Raw genomic sequence first — 17,186 nt, 5'->3', positions numbered from 1 at the left:
TAAACTAGAAGTTCACTTTGATGATGTTCTCGTAGAAGGGATTCAGAGAAACTGGGGCACATAAGCCAAAAAGCAAAAGAAGAAGCAATGAAGGGGAAAACAGAATGGAACCTCAATGGATGGAGCAGCAAGAAATTGTTTTTAGAATAAGGAGAATAATTCAACTTATGCAAAAACAGAAGGATTTGAATAAGAAAATTATCAGAATGCTGAAGGAAATGTTTGATTTGGTAAACTTTAACTTGGAGTTACAATCTCTCTCAATTTAGATAACGACATTTGAGCTTTGAGGTTGCAAATGTCTGCCACAAAAAAACTGAAAAGCTTTAAAAGGCAGTAATGAGATATACATTCTGTTAGGGTTTTGCTCAAAAGTTAAGTATGTATGTATACTTTTTATTAACTCTACCATGATTGTACAAGGAAGTGCATTTTGCAATAACCTTGCAGAATGGGCCATCGTTCTTAAAGTGTTTTATTGTGATATGTTGTATCTTATCTTAAAAATAAATGTTGCAATGTATTTAGAAATGGTTACTTGCTTAGCCTTCGCCTTTTAGTTGTTGTTATTGTTTAGATTAAAAATAGAGATAGATTAACTTGCTTTAATAGAAAAGATGCTGCAATTACTTAATCTGAATTTATGCCACTGTGACGTTGCTACTAAGTGAAAGGTTATACTTCCTGTATCCATAGCAACCTGAATACTTGTATGTGAGTGGGTGTTTGTGTTCACCGAAAATGGGAATGCGGAAAGAGAAGAAATTAAAATCTGTAGTTGAAACCGTTGCTTTAAGATTAAGATTTTAACAAACTTTGGTGTGTTAGGCACTTGTTAATGATTTGCTCAATGAAGTAGGCTAAATTGAAAACCTGCATTGCATTGTCAAACATTAAATAAAGAATATTATTATTATTATTATTAATAATAATAATAATACATGCATGGACTAAACAATGCTTTAAGTTTATAAGTAGGTAAATCTAGCTTTTCTGTAAGGAAATGAGCTTCAACTGAGCTCTTAACCGGCCTTCTGAAACTGAGCACACAAGTACAGGATGTTCACATCACATTAATGAATGACCTCAAACAAAGATCTTCCACCATATAAAACCACACTATTTTCTTTGTTTTTACAGACTTTGCTGAGCATAGACTTCACAGACAGTTTCAGTTGGATTATGATGCAGATGCTAGTAAATAGCCTAATTTTCATATTCAGTCTGGAACCAAACGTGTCCAAATCTTCTCCATGTGTAACTTCTGCGCAGATATATTAGAAGGACGTTTTTCTCTCCTCAGTCGTTCTGAACACATCATGTGGAGCATGTGTCTGGAGCATGTTGGATAACATTACAATGCATTTTATTTCGCGACGTCATCAATGACCACCAGTTCTCCGTTTTTGTATTTTGGTGTCTTCGTCACACTCTTTCAGGAGATTGATTTTGTGTAATTGACTTGTAGCCAAAAGGTGAGAGTTTCTCTTTCTACAAACCTTTACCTTTCATTGTCAGTTAAAAAAAAAACTTTTATAAAATAGGCTAAATATTTTAATTAACAGAGCAACGTCTCGTTGTTATAGATTTCGGAATAAGTCGCAGGGGACACTTTTGTACAGCCTCTTACCACAAGGAGGAATACACAGAGAAGGTTATACGCCAGTTTACAACATCCAAGCAACCAGTGAGGACGCTTCTTGCCGGCCAGATTTTTAATTATGGAATCCAAATCTAACAGCAGGATGGACATTGTGAACACTTCTTTCGCTGATTCCACAGAGGCGAAGACTGGAATAAGTAGTTTAATAGAAAAATTCACGGATGAGTGTTTCGGGCAAGGCAGGTTCTCCGAGCGTGGTTTTGGAGACGCGGGGTCTTTACGCAGCAGCGCGCCTGGATCAAGCAGCGACGCTCTGGATCAGCTATCTCTGCTGGACTTGCCTCTCAGTACCACCACATATACAGGTCACATGGATGACTTTCTGAAAGTCGAAAGCGGACAGTGGAACGCAAAAGCGCTTCTTCCCAAGGAGTCAAATGTTTCAGAGTGTTCGTTTATTAAAGATGAGAATGAGCATTCTCTTATTATGCAGCCACCGAACACTGATTTCGACATAGGCTTAAACATCAGCGCATTGGAAAGCTGCTACGACCAAGCAGAAAAGAAACAGCAGTGTGAGTTTACTGAGGAGTCTTCAGCTTTGCTCTCATCTCAAGCAGCCCAGCAGGTAGTTGTGGACAGTTCTTCTAACTTTCAGCTGGACATGACTCAATCTACAGTGGTTTTGCCACCACCGAGAAGAGTATCGCCTTCTCTCGGCAGAGGTATGTTGAATTTCGATGGAACAAGCGCAGCTGCCCTGATGCCCAAAACGGACATTTCCAAATGGATTTCACCCAAGGACTCTCCGTTCTGGTATCAGAGCGCTACTATGAATGAAGAGCACGCTGGATACTCTTCGCCAGATGGGTTCATCTCGCGCTCACACACACTTTACACGGCATTCCCTGGGTAAGCATGATCATTTATGTTGTGCCTCATTCAGATTTGAATTTAAGCGAAATAAAGCCGTTAATTGTCTGATTTTAAAGAAGAAGTATTAAACGTGTGTGTTTGTGTAGTTTTAATTTAATTATTCAGAATAATGATTATTTTGGAAATGTCACCTTTACAAATTTGTATTTATCATTTTATATTGAAATAGACTAACTTTATCATATGCACAATAGAACAAGTTTTCTGTTGTTACCCCAAATCCTTCAAAATGGAGCCGATCGATTTTTATTTTTATTTTTTTATTTTTTTATACTAAACCAAATTTGACACCATGGTTGTGGGTTGTGGCCAATTCATTGAGAATTCCTCTTATTTTAACTGAATGGTAACCAATAAATAAAAAATAGAAAATATAATAGAAAATATAAATAGAGTTATATACTATATAAAAAAAGACCTTTAGGGGTAATAAATAAGTACTTCTTATAAGTACAGTACATGTACATTATACATGTGTTCGTGTGTGTGTGTGTGTGTGTGTGGGTGTATGTGTGTGTGTGTGTACGCACAAACACACACACACACACACACACACACACACACATACACACACACACACACAATCTCATTGTAATTATTCCTGAAATTTGTTTCAAGGTAATTTTATAATTTTTTTTTATTATGACTCATGTAGAGTGTGTTTTTAATTCTGCTCCTAAAAATAATAATAATGAAAATAATAAAAAATAAATAATTTTGCACAAATATTTTAGATTTACATATTACATCCACTTGGTGTGGGCCAGAACCAAGTTCTTTAAAGGAGCAGGACTAAGCACATCTACTTTAGCACTGAATGAGCTAACCATTAAAAATCACTTAATCAGAAAGTCAGAGGTCAGAACATATTGTACGCTGACCCAATTTGGACACTTGTGGAACACTAAGAAATGTGTGTGTTTCATTTCAAACAGTATAGCATGGTGCTATAGCAATGCCATGGTCATGGGTTCAATTCCCAGGAAAAACAATAACTGATAAATGTAAATGTGCACCTTGAATGCAGTGAAAAGCGCTTTGGATAAAAGTCTCTGCTAAATGCATACATTAAATGTAAAATACCATCAAGTAACATCTGCAGGTTTAAAACCATTTAGTCCAAAACAAAAACTTTTTTGAGCCATTGTTATTAAGGATGTGATAGAATATTGTGTCTTGCTTCCATTCAGGGTTCCATCTCAAAGACTGTGTGTTATATGTGGAGACGAGGCTTCAGGTTGCCACTATGGAGTTCTAACCTGTGGAAGCTGCAAGGTGTTTTTCAAGAGAGCTGTTGAGGGTGAGCAACATACTAAAACTATTGTAATAATTCTGTCAAAATGCAATGCTCTGTCTTGAACTATATTGATTTATCATGAAATTTGCAGACTGCACTTCCTCTCTCCTGTAATGTTGATGTATTTCCTGAAACAGGAAACTTCCCAAACATGAAGTCCGAGCAGGACATATTTAAGGGATAGCCAATAGTCTTCAGTTACCTCACAGCCATGAGGATATTGGAGGTGGGACAATCTAATTTTAAAGAGCATTTGATTTGGCAAAAAATTGCATTTTCCTAGCGGACCAAGGCTAATTGAATTTTTTTTTTGCTCACATGCTAAATGTCTTTAAATAACACATTAGCTTATAGTAGATGCCCTGAAAGCAAACAAAATATGTGGACTACAAGCTACAAAATATAACTTGCGATTGCATAGGGGTTTTTAATATTTTCAGTGTTTCGTAAGTGTTGTTGCACACAGAAACTTTTATATTGTGTTTCAACGTAAGTGAGTCATGGTGCATTCAGACTCCCAGAAGACTGTTATTATTATTTGGACCAATGTTCACCGTGTTCTTTCTCTGCCTTGTTATTCTTCTTATCACTGAGGACAGATATGTAAGAGCCACTATGTCTGACCATGGCCATGTCACTATGCCCTCACAGCCTTGCTTCAAGCCAATTCACTCTGTGCCTTTATCTTTCTTTCCCTTGCTGTGCTCACAAAATCATCCTCTTTTAAAAATTACATGTTACTCTGATGGAGAACTGGAATCATTTATGTGCATCTGTGTTGACAGATTTTTTCCCTTACATAGTCATTCATTGGTTTAATAATTTTTCTTTTTGTCTCTTGTCTAGGTCACCATAACTACCTGTGTGCCGGACGGAACGACTGTATTGTTGATAAAATCAGGAGGAAAAACTGTCCTGCATGTCGTCTTAGAAAGTGCTACCAGGCAGGGATGATGCTTGGAGGTATCTTTCATGTGACATTTTTTTTTTGTACATATTAGGGTTTTGTATATATTTTATATATTAAATATAAAAATGCTAAAGCTTCTTAAAACTTAATAGACATTAATGGACAGTCATACTTTACAATGTTGAATATTTTCCAAAGGCCAGTCTTATCAAGGTTAATATACAGAATTAACATTAGTTAACTATAGTAGTTAGCATAAACAATGAAACATAATTCTGAATCATTTATTTATCTTGGTTAACGTTAAGTCCAGCATTTACTGATACATTACTGAAATGAGAAGTCTGTTAAAATTGTTTAATAGATCTGGGCTTGGATTATTTTTTAACTGAAACTAACAATGATAAAGTTAAAAGATTGCAAGTAACATTAATTAAGGGGACTTTATTGTAAAGTATTTATTCATCTTCGTGTTGTTCTAAACCCAAATAACAGGACTTTCTTCAGTATCAGACAAAAGAAGATGTTTAGAACAATGTCCAAGCTGCTTATTTCTATAGGTGAAAGTGAACAGGGACTGGGACTGTCAGTGATCAATTTGAAAAGAAATCTATTTATAACCCCAGCATATTGAATAAAAGTGAGAAGGTGATCAAGACAGACCCTCATTATAGTACATTTATGTTTCAGGCCGGAAGATGAAGCGGTTTACGGGTATGAAGGTCATGGGGTTGAGTCCATCGCTGATGTTCCAGGATCCGTTGTCCCTGCTGGCTGATGGTCAAAATGTGTCCTCCCTGCACTGTATGCCAGCGATCCGTGAGCTGCAGCTGTCCCCTCAGATGATCAGCATTCTGGAGAACATTGAGCCACAGGTGGTTTACTCTGGCTATGACAGCTCACAACCAGAGCTTCCCCACCTTCTCCTCAACAGTCTCAATAGACTCTGTGAGAGACAGCTGCTCTGGATTGTCAGATGGTCCAAGTCTCTTCCAGGTAACACCTTTACAATCAGCCTAATATAAACATTTTAAGTTTCACTTTTAAAGATGAACGTTCTTTATTGGAATCTAACCCTCGACTGTGGAACATTTCCATTTGCACAAAAGGTTCTTTATAATGGAAAAAAAGTTACTTCTGTGTTTAACAGGTTTTCGCAATTTGCACATCAATGACCAGATGACGTTAATCCAGTATTCCTGGATGGGTTTAATGTTGTTCTCGCTGGGTTGGAGAACCTTTCAGAATGTCACCACTGATTACCTGTACTTTGCGCCTGATCTCATCTTGAGTCAGTAAGTAACAGTAAAAAACAGAATTAAAATCTTTTGAAGAGTGAAGGCCCCTGGTATACTAGCAAAATTAGAAAACAAAGTGGTGCGACATCATTTCGAAACAAAATCAGGCCAAAGCAAAGCTTGTTTGGGCTACCAAAATCAAAAAGTGGCAAAGTGAAATTTATTGAAAAGTTGGCACTGGCTGGTAAATACCTTTGAACCACCATTGGCTTGTGGTAATTATGGCACGTATCCACTGCGTGGTACCACTCGGCTCGGTATGGCTCAGTACAGTATGGCATGGCTCAGTTCGCGTTTCCACTTCAGTTTAGTACTGCTTTAGAGTGAGTGGGATTATTCGCGTTGTTATTGTTGCGCTGCCTCTACTGCCGCGACTTATGAAAAGCATTTTATTTCGTGTCGCCCCTTCATGGTGTCGCTGGATCCACTTCTCTGCTATCAATGGGAGGATCGTCTGTACTTCCTCAACAGACAACGAAACTGTTTTTTTTGGGTTGGTTTGGCTTGTTCAAAATAGTTGCGTTCGCTCCTTCGCTTGCTGTGCTGATTTAAATCTAGCGTTTTTTTTGCGTTTGTGTCGCAAGTTCATTGCCGCAGGTAGTGATGATCCTCACCTGCCAATCTCTGATCAGCAATGTTTACAAATCACGTTTTGGTAATGTTACGGTTCACTTGGAACCTCAACTGAAGTGGAACTAAAAAAAAGGACTAGGTACCCAGGTACTGTACCCAGTGGAAATCCCCCCAAAATTAAACCGTACCGAACCATACTGTGCCGTACCATGCAGTGAAAAAAACCCATTACATAATAGTAATTCCAATTCAAAGTGATATTGACTCTGGTTTTAATTCTTTATATGATAAATCTACTTGCACTGAATCAATTGTATGTGATAAATAAGTGCTATATAAATAAGTGTGACCTGACATGATTCGGCCAGAATCCTGAATTGCAGAGATCTGGAGCAAACATATCCACATACTGTAGCTAAGATCAGATGCTTTCTTAAACGCTGCTTTCTCACTGTTTTCTTTTATTTATTGTGCTCTTAAGAGAATAGTTCCCAGCACACATTTGCTAACAGAATACTTTAGCTCAGGTATTTCAAACTCACAAGTGAAGAACAAAAATTAACTTTTCTGTGAGTGCAACAGGGGCTTTATCATGGACCTTTACCTATTTTGTACCTTATTTCTGGAATGTGTCTGGCTATTAGAATCCCAATAGCTACATTCAGTTAACAGTTGTGGATATATTGTATATGCAGTAAACAACTGACATTGAAGAATGCTTAGTGTTCTCATAGAGCTGTTTACATTTTAGTGATCAGCTGAGGAGGTCTCCGATCTACGACTTGTGTTTGGCTATGCAGTTTGTTCCACGGGAATTTGCCAACTTGCAAGTGACAAAGGAAGAGTTTCTGTGCATGAAGGCTTTGATGCTCCTCAACACCGGTAATAAATCCTCTCGGACTCGTAAAACTCTTACTGACTGACCCTCTACAGGCCAGTTTGTTTTTTTAGAATGGAATATTAACAGTCTGGACAATTTTAAACCATTTGGCCCCGTGCCAGTCGGCATGGATAGACAGAGATACAGTACGTGTTTGGCAAACTGTGAGACCTTGAAAAGTCCAACTAAGTTTCAATTCCAAACTAACAATTTCAGCCGTCATAATCTTTTCAGTGATTTACAGAAGGAACATTTTATGCATGGTGAAAGCTCAAAGAAGTTTTCATTTATCTGTAACTAATGCTGCAGGAAACTCTAACATAACCACTGGTAGAAGTTCTTTGGAAATGATTTAACGTGATGCATTTGTGACAGTTCCTCTGGAAGGCTTGAAGAGTCAAACACAGTTTGATGAAATGAGACAGAACTACATCTGCGAGTTGACGAAAGCCATCCAGCTGAAGGAGAAAGGAGTGGTGGCCAGCTCACAGAGATTCTACCATTTGACCAAAATCATGGACGCCATGCATGAGGTACAGCATGAGTAAAATAATACAATGGGGAGCTATAGACTAAATATACTTGATTCTGATTGGCTGTCAGTGTTTAATCGCACATGAGCTGGAAAAAGTCTTTATGACAGTGATTCCAGCAATGCGTTACATTACTCTGTTTCAATGTCAATGTAGTTGTGATTTGGACTTCCATATTTTTATAGAATCAGAATGATTAATAAAACGTCATAGTTTCAGTTATTTTCCTTGGTGTGAAACCCTCTAATCTGTTGTTTAAGAACACATTGTGATAAGCTGTGTGACGTCGACATCAAATGAATAGTTTATTGCATGTATCAAATCTTTCATTTGAAATACGTCACATATTCACACCATCACTTGTTAGATATCAGAGTGCACAAAGAATGATAGATGAGCTTGAATTGTAATGTTGAGTTTATCTCTGTGTAGATTGTAAAGAAGGTCAATCTCTACTGTCTGAGCACATACATCCAGGCGGACGCCATGAAGGTGGAGTTTCCAGAGATGATGTCGGAGGTCATTGCATCGCAGCTGCCAAAAGTGCTGGCGGGAATGGTCAAACCCCTCATGTTTCACAACAAGTGATCCAGACAGGATGCTTGGGGTCTGTGATGATGTACCACATCTAATTAACACTGACATTGATCTTTCCATATACAATCATCCCCTTATAATAGTTACAAGTTCTGATTTAATGTGTTAGCTGAAAATGCAAAGAGTCCAATAACAAAGACAACATGTAATCATGCTGTATTATCAAATCTGCTATTGCCTTTTACAAAACCTGTCAATCTTACATAACATGTTTCTGAGAACTTTTATGATAAATACAGAGAATGTAACTTTCAGTCTTAATATGTACTAAAATGTGTTTTTTAATGAATCCTTAAATATGACAAAAATTGTAACATATTAGACTCTAATTTATGTATTAATTATACACTTAAATCCTAGCTTTTCAGGAAATGTATCTGAGTGTGAGGAAAAGCCAATGCTTATTTGTCTAACTTAGTTTTCATGGTGAGATCTTGCAAACCTTTGATCTTACTTACATTTACACAATATCCGGTCACATAACGTGTTATGATAAATGCTGATTGCAGATGCTAACAATGTTTGAAAGACAAAGAGCTCAATTGTACATCGGCTCAGAGATCACTGTATAATAAGTGGATCATTGTATAATTTGATCCAGTCTGATGTTTATTTTTAAAGCAGAATATTAAATGTTTTATCAGAAGCCAAGAGCATTAAAGTTGAAAAACATTTTTTGGATCATCTGTCTTTTCGTATCTGTGACCTTGATGGTTTAGCTGAAGGGAGTATCAGTCCGACATCAACAGTCAAGGGTACGGAGCATTCTCATGTGTTTAATTGGAAAAGAACACTGGGATCTTGGCAATCGCCTGCTTTCCACATACTTCTGATGCTGTTTCCCCTCAGATCTCTGCCGGAATCAAGTGACTGATGTCTGAGATTTACTTCAGATGATTTAGCTTTTCTTAAATAGAAAACAAGAAGTGGGTCTCATTTTATAAACACATTTATTGACAGAACAAAAATGAACTAAGAAGAAAAATATATGATTTACAAAATAATCATGTATAAACTTCTAACATCTAGATTTTCTATCACCTGTTATTTTCATTATACAAGTTTGCAATATTTAATTATGGAGACAATAAGATAACTGGAACGTACCATGACAACTTCAGAATGAATAATGTGACCTTGACATTAATGCAACAGCTAGACTTGATTCATTAGTATTTGTTAAAAACTGATTTTAGCTTGACGTTCTGAAGTGCCCTCGATGCAAAACTGAGAAATGATCCACTGCTATCTCATGCTTTATACCAGTGGTTTCCAAACTTTTTTTTAGGATTAGAAATATTGTGTATAAAAAATATTAGACCTTTCAATTATAAATAACTGGAACACTTCATTGCATTCCACTCATTTGATTGAATAAAGCAGTCTTTTAAGTGTGATTATATTTCAGCACAAAGCTGGAAGACTTTAGTGTCCACCAAAAAAATTGTGCTTAAATGGCTGTGCTTAAAACTCTATAAGTCAATAGCATACACCCAGTGGTCAATTAATGTTGAAAAGGCATCAAAGTTGAAAAACAGGTAAAATCTGCAAATCAAACTGATGTCAAAAACTTGATGTTGATTTGATGTAAATTGAAGATCAAACATATTGGCCTACATACTGTATACTGTACAATTAACCAATTTCAAATACCTCTGGAAGAAACTGTCATCAAACAAACTGAATTTAAAATGATGTCACAGCATCTTGATCAAGTCTTGACTAATGTTTGACATCCAATTGATATCAAGGTGCCCGCTGGGCATGTTTATTCATTTTTACTTTCAAAGCATTTTATTAACAGCATAATGTGATGAATATGAGTATTATAACTGAAAATGAGTAAATATAATTATATGTCCCTTTTAATGTCAGCAGCACTCAAGCTGCGCAAGCAAATCATCTTGTTTTTCAGTGTTCCCAAGTGAAATCTTGTGCTTCAGTGTTAAGCTGGAGATTTGCCCAGATGGACTTTACTTGAAAACTTTAACATAATTATTAGTCATCTAGAAATATTGCAGAAATGTGTGTTCATTTTGTTTGTTTAATTTGGCTGTTTAAAATGTTCAAAAATCCTAACAATTGTGGTCTAAGTCTATTGAAAAAGAATGACAGTAAAACCAAGTACATTCACGATAAAAACCCCCCACACAAAGCAGAGTTTCTGCTGAACTGAGTTAAACATAACAGTGATTCACAGCTCAAATAGTTACTGCTGAGGTTTAACATTCTTCTCTATCGTTTCAAGGCAGTTAGCATTGAGCTAAAATAAAAGGAAGTCTGTCTTTTAGACTTATTATCTGACCTTTCTTAACAGAATTACAGTATTCCACCACATAGTAGACCTAAAAGGACCATTTAGTGCAGTCCATCGCACCTCCTGATCTCAGTGTATGTGAATTTGTTTATCTGGACTCAAGCAGCACATGAAGTTCATTTCAACATTTTAGTCTCAGCAAAAGCTTTGGAAGCCAGTTGTCTAGAATTACAGCCGTGATTCAGACATTAATCACCCTTGTGCTGCATCATTGAGGTTTTTTGTACCATCCGTGATCTCTTAATTTCACTTACAGAAATTCCACTTACATATCTGTCAACGACTGATATATATTTAAAGCCCTTGGTCTAAAATTGATGTTACCATGGATACCATGAAATGCTTGGGCCTCCTTTGTTGGACGCTGTCAGAGGAACACCACATAATTTTCAGGAATGAGGCCTGTTTTGCCCTCAAATGTTGCCTGGAGCCAGCCTGGTTCCACTGAAGGATACACTACACAGAGGGAAATGGGAAAGTTTAGTGGTGAAGACTTGATAGGAAAATTCTATAGTATTATTACTCATACTTAGAGCTACTTTCTGAGAGCATTTTGGGACAGATGACAGAAGATCATTGGGTCAGCAGAGCTTACTATTGTTGGTCTTGTACATGCTTTGTATATTTAGCAAAAGTAAATTATTCAATAGTAAACAGAATGTTGTTTACTGATTTGATGTTACCAATATAATGTCTTAATTTTAGAAGGATTAATTATATTGTTAGAAATTACAAATCAGTCAGTAATGTTTCCATGTATTACTTACTATATATGAGCAATATTACACAAGTAGCAGTGCGATATGGCTGTATATTAGCATGGGCCATAGGTACGAGGCAACAGTATGGTGTGTGTGTGTGTTTTCGTGATGGTGATTTTAGTTACATTATTCTGCAACAAGAGAATGTCTTTATGAGACTTTTATATTGAAAGAGACTGAAACAGGTTTGTAAACAAGGAAGTTTTTTTTCTTTTACTTTCAACAACACTTTGTTATGGCACAACCAACAAATGCACTGAGCAGCGCTGTCATCTGAAATCCCCCTTAACAGATGAAAGGATAGTACGACAAAGATATGGCTTTCCTCAGCGGACATTCAAACTGATGTTTTATTTTGAATATGAGATTGAGCTGAAGAATAATTGCTTTGTCAGATGCAGGTAATTACACTCGCTTAGTCTATCCCTCTCTCTCATAATACTCTACATACTGTAATACAGTGAGCTTTTAAGCATTTTAATACCATAAGCTTTCTGTGAAGCAACTCAACGTTCCTTCATTACTAATTTTAAAGTGATGTTTTCGAATTAGTAATGGAGGCTTGGGCTCAGCTGTTTAAACTATCAAACTGAGATCTGAATCTGTGGTGGAAGGAAGTTGTTCTGCACAAAAGGCAGTTTTTAAAGACACTTGTTGTCTCTTTTTTTTTTTTTTTTTTACACTCTTGTGCGGCAGAATCACAGCCATGCTGATATCCTGCCATCCGCACTGATATTCATGTGATATTAATCATATATATGGAGAGAAAGAAAGTTAAATAAAACGTAACATTTTTACATTTATTTAAATTGAGAATTCAATTAATTTAAATGTATTAATATTTAAGTGAAAGTTGTTTAATGATTTGATGGTACCAATGTAACATTATGTCATAAGCCCCTTTCACACTGCACGTCGGACCCGGAAAATTGCTGAAACATTGCCGGGTTGCCTTCTGTGTGAAAGCAAACACGTCCCTGGATTGATTCCGGGACTGATCCCGGGTCGGGGATCTAGTAACATTGCCGGGTTCAGTCCCGGAACGAGCGCTGTGTGAACAAATCTCAGATCTAATGCCATGTGATGATGCACGTTATCGCGCGACTCTTTTACCAGGTATTTTGAAGGAAGATCAACATTTGCGATAAAAAAATATGTAATGAAGCAGAGATCAGTTAGTTCCTCACTTTCCATGCTGAAGCTGAGATTGTTCGTTAGTTTAAGTGAAAGTATAACGTGCCTAACGTTTTCAACTCGAACATTACACCTCACGCCCTGATGTCACGTGACGTTACGGGACCTATACAGGTTGTGTGTGAAAGTACGCACATATTCCGGGTAATAACTGGCAGTGTGAAAGTGCAAAATCTAGCAACCCGGGAACAATTGTCAGGAGACATTATCCGTGTATTTGCTAGAAATCGCAGTGTCAAATGGGCTATACAGTAAATTAAGTAGCAATAATTTCTTAATCTTAAGAGGAATAATACAACTTAATTTAAAAGTCATAGTCAACAAAGTAAAAAATAAAATGGGTATTTTATATAAAATTGTTTTGATGTGGTCATTGAAATTGCAGGCAAGACAAGCAAAGAAAAAACCACCAGCCATCTGGGTCAGCAGAAAACATCCTTAATGTCGACCCTGCAAACCCTAAACATCACATCTGACATATGCCTGTGTGTCGTCCCACATGTTAAGAACAGACTTGAATGTTACCTCAAATTGTGGCTTATTGAGGTGTGCTATTATTTTTCTAAGTGATCAGACATATTGAAACAGCTGAACAGAAACACTCAAATTTAGAAACTACAAGCAAGGCCCCTTTTCCAGCCTGCATCTCAGACAAACACAGCATGTGTAGAAGTCCTGAACAGACTTGAGACAATGAAGCCATTACTTTTAAAGTGATTTGTTTGTCCATTATGTTAAAAAAAAAAAAACAATAGTAACCTCAGGAAAGGGGGCATCAGTGAACCGCATATGCATGGTTATTATTAATGATGGATCAAGTCAGGCCAGTTTGCTCGGATAAATTACCCACATAAAGCTTTCAAAGGACCTCACAAGTGACCTCAAAGGACCTCATCCTGTAATGACACATTTCAACATACTCCGGACTATCTGAGCATCTGTTTAGACTGTAAAGCATTAGGCAGATGAGGTTGGAAAATAAAGAGGTTTTAAATTGTTTTATAAGCAGAGCTCTCATAAGTCAACAGTGAGATGGTTGATGGGTAAAAGGTGGTTTATTTTGTGCTTGTGCTAAGTGTTTGCTGAGCTTTACAGAGGGGAAGACACTGCCTTCACCAGGTTACTGTGACCTGTTTCAATGCCCTGATGCCCAGCCAAGTTTGTTCCTTGCAGGAAATACATCCAGCTATAAAATCCCAGTCTTGACATGTTCAAAGAACAACAACAGATGGTTGTTCCACAGAGCAGACACTGGAATGCATTATTTTCCATCAATATTAATGCCCTGGTATGCAGCAATGTGCATCAGTCCAGTCATAATTCATTCTCTTTTTGAGTCTTGTAACCATCTCGGTCATGGATGGATAGATGAATAGACATGGAACAACAGACAAGACAGACAGACAGGGATGGGTGGGTGGATTGAATGGCAGACGGATGGATGGACTGAATGGCAGACCAATAAAAGATGGATATATTGATAGATACTGTAGGACTGAATGGCGGATGGATGGACGAACGGATGGATGGACAGACGGGAGGCAGACAGACAGGTAAATAGATGGATGGACTTAATGGCAGACAGACAGACAGACAGATAGACAGATAGACAGATAGACTCACCGTTGGAGAAGTGAGCCCCCTGTGGGAAGCTCAGCTCATTGCTGTTTTCAGCTTCACATGAATATATGGCTTTGGCATCTCTGTAGATGAAAATCAGAAATGATAACATGTATGGATATTCTCATACATTGTTTTAAAAGAGAATTTGTTGGTTTTATATTTTTATGACATTTGGCATCAAACATATCTGAGACAGTAATGTTTTTATGGGCCATGTTCATTGTTACCTTCCCGAGGGAGGAGGTTTTACAGCTGATGGGTTCTCAAAAAGCATCGCTCTGGCAGCCCTGGAACACAGAACCATGCCCAATGACAGGGTGAGTGTCAACGATTTTACATCACAAGAATTAAACTGAATAAACAAACCATTTTCAGCTAAAGCAGGTATCAACAATTTGACCTCACATATACAGTAAAAAAAGGGGTATGCATTCTGCATTCATTACTGGTACATTTATAAAGTAAATATATATATATATATATATATATATATATATATATATATATATATCACCTCTGTAACAGTGATTCATGTACACTTTATCACTGTTAAAGTAACACGCATATTCTCAGGCCAAACATCTTTCAAGTCAACATGTTGCTAACACTTTAAGCTGTACAACTTATAAAACAAATAAAAGGATTTTTTGAATCTAGTCCTCTTAAGTGAGTTGTGATGTTTCTTTTCTTCTCTGTCATGACAGGTAAAATGATATATCCTTCCCTGAAGAGAGAGTATAAAAACTAGTGCTAGCTCACATCAACCCTTTCAGTGGTGTAATTAAAACTTGTACCAACAAAGAACTGCCATCAATCTCCATTCAGCAGCTTCCTCTTCAAGCCAGCAACTGCACTACAAAATACTGCACCATGTTTCCTCACTATGTGCTGTACACTGAATAACGTTTTTCTGAAACCTGACAGACACAAATAAAAGCTGACAATAATTTGAACATACATCTTACATGATTGATTCTTTTGTTTCTAAATAATAAATCAGTTGCACTGAGATTTAAATAAAATTATTAAAACAAAATAAAAATGAAAAAAAAAAAAAAAATTCATATAATTCTTACAGCAGCACATTACCTTAAATAACGTGCCATAATCTATCAATCCTATTTGGTTTTAAATTAGAACTAGTATATTTTAGTAGTAATAATAGTAAATTTAGTAATAATATTAATAGTAGTGCAGTTTTTTACTTTTGTCTGCCAAATCAGTTTCTTCAAAAGTTTATTGTATTGTAATCAGAGCCATTCTGTGTAACACTTTAGGTTCCATTTGTTAACTTGGTTAACTAAAAATGCAAAATGCAAAATTATTAAAGTGATAAATTATTAAAATCTAAAGATTTATCTTTTTATATTATTCAATGGAACTGAGCTAACATGGACCAACAATGAACAGTTATATTTTTTATTAGATAGCATTAACAAAGATGAATAAATAAATACTGTAAAAAAAAGCTCATTGTTACTGTTAAAGAATTGCGAGATAAACTCGCATTTGTGACTTTTTCTCAGAATTGCACGTTTTTTTTTTTTTTTTTCTGGCAAGCCCCCCTCCCTGCAATTCTGACTTTATAACACGCAATTGTGAATTATAAAGTCTGAATTCGGAAAAATAAACTCGCAATTGTGACTTTTTCCTCAAACTGCAAGTTTTTATCTTGCAAGTTTTTACCCCACAATTCTGACTTTATACATGCAATTTTGAATTTTAAAGTAAGAATTCTGATATAAACTCGCAATTGTAAGAAAATAGTAGTCTCAGAAGTCACAACTGTGAGTTTACATTGCAAAAATTCTGAGAAAAAAAGTCACAATTGCTCTTTACATTTTTTATTCAGTGGCGGAAACGGTCTCCAATAATAAATATGGTTAAAGTATGTTTTACAAGCATGCAAAAGTTTATATTTCTAAAAACGTGTTTTAAAATGAAGTTTTTTTTATTTGTATTTTTTTCATCATCTTCATCCTAATATGTTGACTAGAATCTGTTGTTGAACCATAAACTTTTGATTGGCTCACAGGGTACACATGGTCCCCCAACATATCAAGTTTTTTCTAACATCTAAGAAAACTGGATGACTTCTCATCTGAGAATGAGTGCTGGAGGAACAGAAAGAGCTGGGTTTTCATCAAATGTCAGCTTCAGCATCAGTGGGTTGGACACTGATAGAGAGTTTCACTTACACTGATCCTGGTCTCTGATAGCCGTTGGTAGAGCTGCTGTTCTCCAGCTTTCGGCGCAGGGCCATTTTAGGTGGCAGATCGTGGTAGGGGGCGGATGCTAGATTCTGTGCAGACCCCATACAGCTCTTACGACCTCCAGAGAGCCCTAAACACGAGAGAACAAAATAAGTAAATTGGTTTATTTTGTGTATTTTAGGGGTTTTAAACCAAGTAAAAAAAAAATAAAAAAAATACATTTGAATACAGTTTTGTAAAGACACAAAAAAAGGGGCATACACTATTGGTCAAAATTTGGAACAATTCATATATATATATATATATATATATATATATATATATATATTTATTTTGTTTTTGTTTCTCTTTCTAAAGAAGTCTCTTATGCTCAGTAAGGTTGTGTTTACTTGATCACAAAATACATTATAAAAAAAAACAGCAATATTGCTAAATTGTATTATTATCTAAA

At 36.3% G+C, this 17,186-nt stretch overlaps 2 protein-coding genes across 6 annotated transcripts in view; one reads left to right on the top strand and one right to left on the bottom strand.

Moving 5' to 3' along the window:
* Positions 1-1,160: 1,160 nt before the first annotated feature.
* On the top strand, positions 1,161-9,308 carry pgr (progesterone receptor). 2 transcript variants are annotated; one of them, XM_026231048.1, is made up of 9 exons: positions 1,161-1,475; positions 1,587-2,515; positions 3,730-3,839; positions 4,683-4,799; positions 5,437-5,742; positions 5,897-6,041; positions 7,369-7,499; positions 7,873-8,030; positions 8,463-9,308. In XM_026231048.1, exons 2-9 carry the CDS (start codon positions 1,722-1,724, stop codon positions 8,616-8,618), a joined length of 1,917 nt encoding a protein of 638 aa, XP_026086833.1. In that variant the 5' UTR covers positions 1,161-1,475; positions 1,587-1,721; the 3' UTR covers positions 8,619-9,308. The 2 variants fall into 2 exon arrangements, with proteins under 2 accessions (XP_026086833.1, XP_026086834.1); XM_026231049.1 differs by having other exon boundaries at positions 1,161-2,515.
* A 250-nt stretch (positions 9,309-9,558) lies between these two features.
* arhgap42b (Rho GTPase activating protein 42b) overlaps positions 9,559-17,186 on the bottom strand; it is a 99,096-nt gene continuing 91,468 nt past the window's right edge. For all 4 annotated transcript variants that reach the window (XM_026231044.1, XM_026231045.1, XM_026231046.1 and 1 more), the window contains 4 exons: positions 16,721-16,865; positions 14,750-14,809; positions 14,523-14,602; positions 9,559-11,400 (listed from right to left, as the gene is read on the bottom strand). In XM_026231044.1, coding sequence (XP_026086829.1) covers positions 11,312-11,400; positions 14,523-14,602; positions 14,750-14,809; positions 16,721-16,865 — 374 coding nt within the window. In that variant the 3' untranslated portion in view covers positions 9,559-11,311. The remainder of the gene's footprint in view (positions 11,401-14,522; positions 14,603-14,749; positions 14,810-16,720; positions 16,866-17,186) is intronic.

The sequence above is a fragment of the Carassius auratus genome, chromosome 43 (genome assembly GCF_003368295.1).
Source record: "Carassius auratus strain Wakin chromosome 43, ASM336829v1, whole genome shotgun sequence".
NCBI classification, from domain to species: Eukaryota; Metazoa; Chordata; class Actinopteri; order Cypriniformes; family Cyprinidae; genus Carassius; species Carassius auratus.
This window is presented reverse-complemented; position numbering and strand designations above follow the sequence as displayed.